Below are 10,482 nucleotides of genomic sequence, written 5' to 3' on the forward strand. Positions count from 1 at the left end.
CCCAGCCTCTCCTTTTTTTCTTTTCTTTTTTTATTCTGGGATTTATTTACCTTCTATAATTGAAACTTTGTAGCCTTGAGAGGAGCTAAGAGCCGGCCAGGGCAGACGTGAGGGAAGCCTCCTGCTTGCTCCAGCTCCATGGCCATGGGCAGCTGAAAGCAGGTATCTGGACATCCTTAGCACTGCTGAGGAGTCGGGAGAGGCTCCCACCTTCTATAATTGAAACTTTGTTGCTTTGAGTGGAGTTCAGAGCCCGCCACGGCAAGCAGGAAGCTTGACTTCCTCCATCATTGGGGCAACCAAGCCTCCTGCTTGCTCCAGCTCCATGGCTGCCGGCTGCCATCTTGGTTGGTTTAATTTGCATATAGTCGCTCTGATTGGCTGGTGGGCGTGGCTTAAGGTGTAGCAAAGGTACGGTCAATTTGCATGTTTGTCTTTTATTAGTGTAGACTAGAGGCCTGGTGCATGAAATTTGTGCAGGGGAGGGGGGTCCCTCAGCCCGGCCTGTACCCTCTCCAATCTGGGAGCCCTCAGGGGATGCCCAACTGCCTCTCGCAATCTGGGACCGCTGGCTCCTAACCACTCGCCTGCCTGGCTGCCTGATTGCCCCTAACTGCTCCCCTACAGGCCTGATTACCCCTAACTGCTCCCCTGCTGGCCTGATTGCCCCTAACCACCCCTGCCTTGCCCTGCACCCGAGACCCAGGATTCCCTCCCTCTGGCTGGCCGCAGGCACCCAGGACCCGGGCCAGCTTCACCCGGGCTGGCTATAGCCACAGGGGTTCATGGGTGGGCAGCTTGCGTAGGCCGCAGCTGCAGGCACTGGCACCTGGGACCATGGGGCAGGCGGCTTGTCCTTCTCCCGGGCCACATCCACAGGTCCTGGCACCAGGACCTTAAGGACTGCAGGACAGGCAGATTGTCCCTCTCCCAGCCGCAGGCGCAGATGCTGGCGCCCAGGACTGCGGGGCAGGTGGTTTGTCCCTCTCCCAGGCCTGGCTGGTCTCCATAGTTACAACAAACAGGATTTAAACAAAGTGGGGTTTTTTTGCCATCTTAGAAGATAAAGATTTCCTCTCTAAATTCACATGAATTTAAGAGATTTTTACAGTGGACAAAAGGAAGCTTATGGGAAAAGTAAAAAGTTATAATTTCCACTACTAGTATAACTTGTGTAACTCATCTGAACTATTCATCACAGATAGTGACTGGCACTTAAATGGTCATCTGTAAATGTCCAAATTATATTTTAGACAAAATGTGGACTATGCCAGCACTTACAGTATTTTATGCAGTGCTGCATTTATATAGTTAACAATGTGCACTATATCTCTTCTGCACAACAGAACCTTCATAGAATTGTTTTATACTAATGAATACTAAAACAAGATATTCTGAAATATAAGGAATGTTCAAATAGTGGCTTTGTGATTTTTTCTCCCATGTTTTAAGCACCCATGGTAATTTTGTATTACTGGGATTTTTATAATTTCTAAACTTTATTATATATACATATTAATTTAAGTCATGTATTTAAAAATAAATACTAAATAAAATGTATGTATACACTTATTTGTTTTACAAAGAAAAATAGCCACAAAAATTTTTCCTTTTGTTCTTGGCAAAAAATACCTATTTCAGAGAATACTGTACAATAACATTTAATTTTAAAAATGTAAATAATTACATTAGCATTTCTCACCAACAACTTTATTTATGAAGACTTTTGAAAACTTATACACACCTTAACTATCTTGGGATTTTATTTCCCTTAGGCCCAGTGAAATAATGTCTGGCCTTAAAATTACAATGACTTGATCTTAAACAATATACTAAAATAATGAGATTATTGTATAATGTAAAAATATTTTTTTAAATAAAGCTTAAATGGCAAATTAAATGTAGGTTGTGGTTTTAAAATAGCAACAACGTCGTTTACAGTAATATATGTTCAGCACCAGAGGGGGGACTGTAGTAGGTGCTTCATTACAACTCTTGCTCAGCCGCTGACTGAAGCTATGATTTTTCCGGTGTGGCTCCTTCAAAGGTCAGACAGGAAGCATCAGTCCTAGGCCCACACAAATGGATAAAGCTTCTCGTATACATCTAGTCCAGTGGTTCTCAACCTTCCTAATGCCGCGACCCTTTAATACAGTTTCTCATGTTGTGGTGACTCCCAACCATAAAATTATTTTTGTTGCTACTTCATAACTGTAATTTTGCTACTGTTATGAATCGTAACGTAAATATCTGATATGCAGGATGTATTTTCATTGTTACAAATTGAACATTAAAGCATAGTGATTAATCACAAAAACAATAATATGTAATTTATGTGTTTTCCGATTGTCTTAGGCGACCCCTGTGAAAGGGTCGTTCGACCCCCAAAGGGGTCGCGACCCACAGGTTGAGAACCACTGATCTAGTCAGTACTTCAGCCAGAAAAACAAATAAATGTGCTACTCTAGTTATGTAATTCTGCATTGGGGGAAGGGGGGAGTATTAAGGTCACAATTTAAATCATATTTATATATAAATATAAATATATATATACATACATACATATATATAAATTATAAATATATATGTAAAATTTCCCCACTATCTTGGTTTCAGAGTATGTTCATAGTTTCCACAAGTAGCAAATTTGGATTTCCTTTTGCTTTACCCTAGGGCAGTGATGGCGAACGTTTTGAGCTCGGCGTGTCAGCATTTTGAAAAACCCTAACTTAACTCTGGTGCCGTGTCACATATAGGAATTTTTTGATCTTTGCAACCATAGTAAAACAAAGACTTATATTTTTGATACTTATTTTATATATTTAAATGCCATTTAACAAAGAAAAATCAACCAAAAAAATGAGTTCGCATGTCACGCGTGTCATAGGTTCGCCATCACTGCCCTAGGGCCTAGGCAAACTGGAATTTACCGATATTTTATTATTGGGTACAAAGAACCATTTCAAAGACATAAAAAGTTTCTGTACATTTAAGAAAGAGAGTCTTCTTTTGGTACCCAACTCAAAACAAGAAAATAGTTCATGCAAAAATGAGTTACCAGTAGAACCTTATGAAACCATATACAGATTAAGAATTTTAAGAACAATATTCCCTCTTATCCAGTTTCATTTGCCCACAGTCAATCACAGTCCAAAAATATTAAATGGAAAATTCCAGAAATAAACAATTCACAAGTTATAAATCGTGCTCCGTTCTAAGTAGTGTGATGAAATCTCATGTCATCCAGCTCCATCCCGCCTGGGATGGGAATCACCCCTCTGTCTAGCATATTCACGTTGTTATTCTACCTACCTATTAGTCACTCAGTAGTCTTCTAGGTTATCAGATCGACTGTTGGTATCCCAGTGCTTACAGTAGCCTAATGCTACATCACAATACCTATAATGTCACCCATTCGCCTCACTTCATCTCATCATTGTATAATCTTACATCAATAGAAGGGTGAATACAGTAGAATAAGATATTTTGAAAGCGAGACTACATTCACATAACTCATTACAGTATCGTGTTATAATTGTTCTATTTTATTATTGGTTATTGTTTTAATCTCTTACTGTGACTAATTTATAAAGCAAATTTGATTATATGTATGTATGTATAGGAGAAAACATAGTTTATATAGGGCAGGTGTGGGGAATGTTTGTCCTCCAGGACCCATAAGGCCCACGAAATCATTTGGTCTGTCCCTGCCCCGAAGCATAGGGGTGAGTTAATTAAAATGTTTAAGCAAATATAGCAAGCTAATTTTTAAGTTGATAATTTTGTATGGCCTATGAATGATGTTATAAATATCCAAATGGTGCCTGGCAGAAAAAAGGTTCCCCTCCCCTGATATAGGGTTTCGTACTATCCGAGGTCTCAGGCATCCACTGGGGTCTTATAAGATACTAGAGGCCGGTGCAGGAAAATTCATGTACTGGGGGGTGATCTCTCAGCCTGGCCTACTCCTCTCATAGTCCAGGAGCCCTCAGGGAATGGCCTCCCTCTGCGGGAGGTGACCAGGTTGATCAGGGGAAGGCACCGCCCCCATCACCACGCTGCTGCTGCTGCCACTGCTGGCCACAGCGGCTGCAAGGCCTGAGCCCTGGGCCTCACAGCTGCCTGAGCCCATGGCTGCCTGAGCCCATGGCTGCCATGAGCCCCAGGCCTCACAGCTGCTGTGGCTTTGTCCAGATGGACGTCTGGATGGACATCCGGAAGACATCTGTCCTAATTAGCATGTTACCCTTTTATTAGTATAGATTCCATGTGGATAATAAGGGGCTACTTTTACATACAATGTGAAAATTTCTGTCATGTAAATGTCTTAATATCTATAGATGTACATATATGTAAGTAAAAGTCAGCAGCCCTTTGAAAAGCAGCACTTTCATTTTGTTATTTGTATTCCTCAGGAGTAGACATAACTGTACATTATACAGATCAAATCTTTTAAAGTAATTTTAATCTTGAAGTTTGATGTCATATTAGCACATTTTATGTGGACAATGAAAGTCCACCTTATTTTGGTTCTTAAAGGAAACCACTAAGTCAAATTTAATTAAATGTTTTTTTTCTGTTCCATAGAAGCATCTTTAGTTCAACAAAATATCTTGACAAACTATGCCTGAGATCTTAGGGGACTGTTCTGAGCTAATCCTAAATTAAAGTTCAGTGTTCTAGGACATTGTGTTACAGCAGACGTTAACCTCAGTGCCTGCCTTGTCTAAGTACAAATCGGCAACCAAAACTATTTGCATCTTGGCTCAGAACATGGAACACACATTCCCCATTCATCATCCAAATAACTGAGTGATCCAAAAATATTTTCTCATTAAAATATCATTAGCAATCATGTAGGGAAGCTTTTAAACAATTGTTCTTTCAAAAATGTTTAAGCAAAACAGTAAAAACAAATAACCTAGATATGTCATTTTCTCTAGGCTAGTATCATGGAAGTTCTTGTAGCCCTTGATTTTGAAAAGCTCCTCAATACCTAAATACGGACCTGAGAGGAAAATGGGCCTCATCAGTGCCCATTATTTGCATCACTGAGTGTTTTGTGATAGCAAATGTCTACACTCCTAGAGGGTTAGGATAGTGTAGTGCAGTGTGAACCCCAGAACCAGACCTAGGTTTGAGGCCCCACCCTACCACTTACTAGCAATGTGAATTGGGCTAAAGTCACCTCTTTGGGCCACAGTGTCCTCACAATGTTATATCAAATAGGTTACCACATATAAAGCATTTAGGACAATGTCTGGCATTTGGTATTCATTTAGTAAATATTAACATGTTATGTTATTCAATTTTTTTTTCATTCAAAACTTAAAAAGAGGCCCCACATCAGACTTCTAGTTGCTGTTAATTATCAATTCCTATTTTTATGTATTTAGTGTACTCCCTGGTTGATGTATATATGTGTATAATCTATACCATGTAGTACATATATGTATATGTAAACCATATAATGAATATGGTATACTAGAGGCTCAGGACATGGAATTCATGCATGGGTAGGGTCCCTAGCGGCTGCCAGCAGCCGGGGCCTCCCTTCCCCTGGCTGCTTGCCTGCCGCCGCTGGCTGGGGCCTCCCTTCCTGCGGTTGGCCAGCCGGCCCTGCCCCCTGGTCGAACTCCCATTTCAACTCCTGGTCGAATTTCCAGTTGAAGTGACAATTTGCATATTAGGCTTTTATTATATAGGATATGTGTGTGTAAGGATGTGCAACAAAGAGACGCGAAAAACAACATTTTTATGGTGAAATACATAATACAGAAAAATAAAATACAGTAAGTTGAAAAAAACCTTGTCCTTAGAGTCAACCTTTCATGATGGTAAAGAACACATTCAGAATATCTTCACTTTTAAGTAAGCCAGAAGTCTGATTTTCTTAAGCGTAAGTCATCTTTCCAAGGTAGTTAGCTGGCACATATCCTTTCTGCCCTCGAGCTTCAGCTAACCACCACTCTTTATTGCCACTCAGATCACAAAATCTAAGTATATGAACTCTTTGGTATTCCTGAAGGCTGAGTTCACAGTTACTCCGTGCTTCAAAGGCATGAACTGCATAGAAAATCTAGACAAAGAAGCAAATGACATTAATTAGAAACAGAGCCTAAAAGTGTTGATAAATGTTAATAAAGATTGCCAACCTTTTAGAAGGAATGCTAGTTTTCTTATTTTCCCAAAATGATATTTCCTCAATTCCTGCTGGGTGTATTTTGCTAAAGTGTAGTCCAGATATGAATATAGCGAAATCGGCATTCGTATTGTTTTATTGGGAGGAGTCTGAACTATACTTGAAGGCAATTTGGCAGTTTCTGTTTAAAATTTTTTTAAATATTTGTTTTAAAAAATAATAGCTCTAAGAACCTCTGCTACAGAATAGAAACATTGACAGATTTTTACACAATAATGTTACTGCAATACCCACTTATAAGGTGAAAAGTGGGAGAAGAGTGAAAATAACACTGAAGATTCAGCAAGAGAATAAATTCTAGACCATACAGTAAAGAAGTCAGTAGTCATTACAAGTGACTAATAATATGAAAAAATTTATGATAAAATAGTAAGCAAAAAGGACATAAAATCAGATGTACAATATAAGCCTAATATTGTTAGATTCTTTGGTAGAGTTAGAGGTGATTTTCACTTCCCCTTATTTATTTCCTTATTTTCTAAACCTATATAATGACAATGTAATAAAATTATAATATTTAAAATATTTAAATGACCTAGAAGAAACTAGTAAAACACATTTCCATCAAAAGAAATTTTCTCCAGCCTCAAAAGAATACTTCGCAATTAGTAGCTGCATAAGAAGCCACTAAGTAAATGTTAAGTCCCACTTCCACTAAAATCATAAAACTGTTAATAAAAATGTTTTTTGTTTTGGCATAAAATTAAACAATTAACTAATAACATGTATTCATTCATTTCATCAGAATTTATTAAGTACCTATTAAGCACCAGATATTATATTATCATAGAACTTGTAACCCAGCTAGGCAGGAAAATTAAAAAAAAAAAAGAAAGGCATGGGGGGGGGGGGGGGGAAGGGGGCATGAAGGGATAAATGGTGATGAGAGAGAGAGAGATAGAGAGAGAGAGAAGGAAGGAAGGGAGGAAGGGAGGAAGGAAGGAAGACAAAACAAGAAAACGCCCTATGCATGCAGGTGATATATCAGCTCATTGTGAGCTGGTTTTTGGAATAAGTAATCTTTTATAGGTGACACAAGGGGTGGATATATCATATTCAAAGGTATATGAAAACAGTATATGAGAACGACAAGCAGATTAACTTGCTCAAAATTGAGGGTCAATGTAAAATGGAACTATTAGAAATAAGGTGACTTGTTGAGCAGTGAGAGACTGGGCAATGTGGGGAGGGGACTGTAGTTAGAATTACAGTTGGTTTTTGAATCTTAAACTATTATTTAACTTTTGGTAAGATTCTGATAGCATTGATTTGTGTACCATCTCAACAACTCAGCATGAGTCCACCTCAAGGAAAGGCACCCCATTTTCTCCATTGAACACATCAGAGTACACAGTAGTAATTCAAATATATGTTGATTTGACTTTAAAGTAACCTGAAAGGCTTGGATATCATACAAGAACATATAAAAGATCATCTTGCATCATGCGTGCATCAAGGCAGATTGTTGGGCATGAATTATTTTGTAATTTAAAAAGTAAAGAAAACAGCCTGGTTGGTGTGGCTCGGTGGTTGAGCATTGACCTATGAACCAGGTCACAGTTTGATTCCAGGTCAGAGCACATGCCCTGATTGCAGGCTCAATCCCCAGTGGGGGGCGTGCAGGAGGCAGCTGATCAATGATTCTCTCTCATTGTTGTTTCTTTCTCTCTCTCCCACTCCCTTCCTCTGAAATAAATTTTAAAAAATATTTTTTAAAAGTAAAGGAAACAAAAAGGGAGGTACCATAAATTTTTGAGCAGTGGAATAGCAGCAATAATAACTACCTTTTATAGCACTCGTGACAATTTACATGTCAAATGTGCTTTATCCTCAACAGCCCTGTGAATTGTGATTTGGAGAAGTAGCAACATGCTCTCAATCACAGAGCTAGTGGGTGCTGCTAAGACCATATCCTCTAACTCCGGTGCTTGGTCCAGGTCTCATAATACTTTAGGAGCTGAACTCTTGTTCTAGCAAAGGTGTGCAGAGTGTATTCTTGCAGAAAGGGATTGGGCTCTCTAATATGTTGCTGCTCTGTTGATTGTGTGTGTGTGTGTGTGTGTGTGTGTGTGTGTGTGTGTGTGTGTGTGGTTTTTGTTTTGTTTTGTTTTTTTATTGTTTAAAGTATTACATATGTCTCCTTTTCCCCCGATTGACCCCCACCACCACTCCCCTCCCCCAGGACAAGCCCCCACCACCCCAGTGTCTGTGTCCATTGATATTGCTCTGTTTTTGTTGTTGTTTAGAAAGTAAAGACCCTGAATAGATCCTCCAGAGCTAAGTGGAGGACTTGGCTTGCAAAAGCATTCAGGAATAAGATGTACCATAACACAGCTTCTGAGAAATAATCTGTAAGAGCCCACATGAGCAGTTGCTAGCCATCTTTTGTAATTTTTATACATAATATATACATTTTACCAATGCAGCTATAGATTTTTTTAGCAGGTCAAGTCACCTACTAGTATATTATTCCTAAATACAGTTTACCCTTGAGTAATGTGGTGGTGGGGGGGCTTACAGCACTGACACCCTCCTCCTGCAGCTGAAAACCCCCACGTATAATTTTTAACACCCCTCCTGAAACTTAATTACAGACAGTCCTCAAGTTACAGTTACACTGGACTCGACGTACATCGTTTCGTGGTTATGTCACCATCTCCCAATTATTTATTAAAAAAAAAGTTCCATCATTTCAACGTATGTACATATGTGCTTTATGTTTTTTATTATTTCTTTACCACAAGTAAAGGTCAGGAATTGTTATCTTTCTTTTATTTTTTTTTTACTGTTTCACTTCATTACTGCTGTGTATGTGCTCCATGTGAGTGACGTAGGTGCTTATGTAGGTGGGTTCTGACTGATGGCGAAAATCACGTTACGTTGGCACCCTAGGAACGGATCTCCCACGAAACCCGAGGACCTACTGTACTAATAGCCTACTGTTGATCGGAACTTTTAACATAAAGCTGATTAACAAATATTTTGTATGTTATATGTATTATGTGCCTCATTCTTATCAAAAAGGAATCTAGAGAAAAGAAAATGTTAAGAAAATCATAGGGAAGAGAAAATACATTTTCTGTATTTATTGGAAAAAATCGGCATATAAGTGCATCTACACATTTTAAACGTGTTTTTCAAGGGTCAACTGTATCTGTGCTCATCTTTAATTTTGGCACATGTTCTTTTAATGGGAGTATATAAAATCTTCCACCTTGATCTGTTTGGTCAGAAATTGTAACAGCTTATATTTTAAACACTAAATATTGATTCTCATGAAACTAAATTTTAAAGTGCAAAATTATAACATATACTTTCAATAATTTAGATGATCATGGCCCAAAATTAAATAGGATGAGCAGTTTTCAGTTTTTATATATGTTTATGCCCCCGTTTAACATAAGATAGATATTCAAAATGGAAATAAGTCTACTTTTAAAGAGACAACAGTTCATAACATTGGACTACAAGTTAGAAGTTTTCAACCTGTTATGGATTCAAAGTTAAAGACTTTCTTATATTTAAGATATTTTAATAATTCTAGTCTGTATCTTTCTTTCAACGTTAACATGTTTTCATCTAGACACATTACAATTTAAGTAATAATCATCTGAATCTTTTTCCTTGGCATTTCTTTCATTTTATTTTCCCCATCACCATTTATCCCCTCCATGCCCTCTTCCAACTCCACCTCTGCCCTGCCGCAATCACCACACTGTTGTCCATGCTCCTTGGCATTTCTTAAAATAATATCTTATTGTTGGCTTCTTTTTAAAGCTCTGGCTCATTTTATGTACAATATTCTATGAATGCAATCCAGTTGTCCACAGCATTTGCTTTTTTAATAATACTCTGTATTACTGTATTATGGACTCATACCCAATTTATTACCCACTGTTTATAACCACCAGATCATTCCCAGTTCAGCATTTCCTTATTCTATATTAGTGCATTTAATCATCCCCCCCTTAGTGAGCCACATTACCAGTCTTCACTGAATCTCATTTTTTTTCTTTCATCCCAGTTCTTCAATTAGCAACAACAAAAATCATAATATATTTTAATAAGGCTTTCCAAAACTAAAAAAACAACTATAAACCAGTATTTACAGTATTATAGTATAGTAGAGGCCCGGTACACAAAATTTGTGCACGGGGGGGGGGGGGAGGGGGGCGGGGGAGGTACCCTCAGCCCAGCCTGCACCCTCTCCAATCCAGGACCCCTGGGACATCCATCTCACAATCCTGGACCGCTGGCTCCTAACCGCTCACCTGCCTGCC

At 38.7% G+C, this 10,482-nt stretch overlaps 1 protein-coding gene across 1 annotated transcript in view; it reads right to left on the bottom strand.

Moving 5' to 3' along the window:
• Positions 1-5,671: 5,671 nt before the first annotated feature.
• Positions 5,672-10,482, bottom strand: part of ARHGEF38 (Rho guanine nucleotide exchange factor (GEF) 38) — a 154,473-nt gene continuing 149,662 nt past the window's right edge. The window contains exon 15 of the mRNA XM_014544715.1: positions 5,672-6,079. Coding sequence (XP_014400201.1) covers positions 5,894-6,079 — 186 coding nt within the window. The 3' untranslated portion in view covers positions 5,672-5,893. The remainder of the gene's footprint in view (positions 6,080-10,482) is intronic.

Source organism: Myotis brandtii, unplaced genomic scaffold (genome assembly GCF_000412655.1).
Source record: "Myotis brandtii unplaced genomic scaffold, ASM41265v1 scaffold38, whole genome shotgun sequence".
NCBI lineage: Eukaryota > Metazoa > Chordata > Mammalia > Chiroptera > Vespertilionidae > Myotis > Myotis brandtii.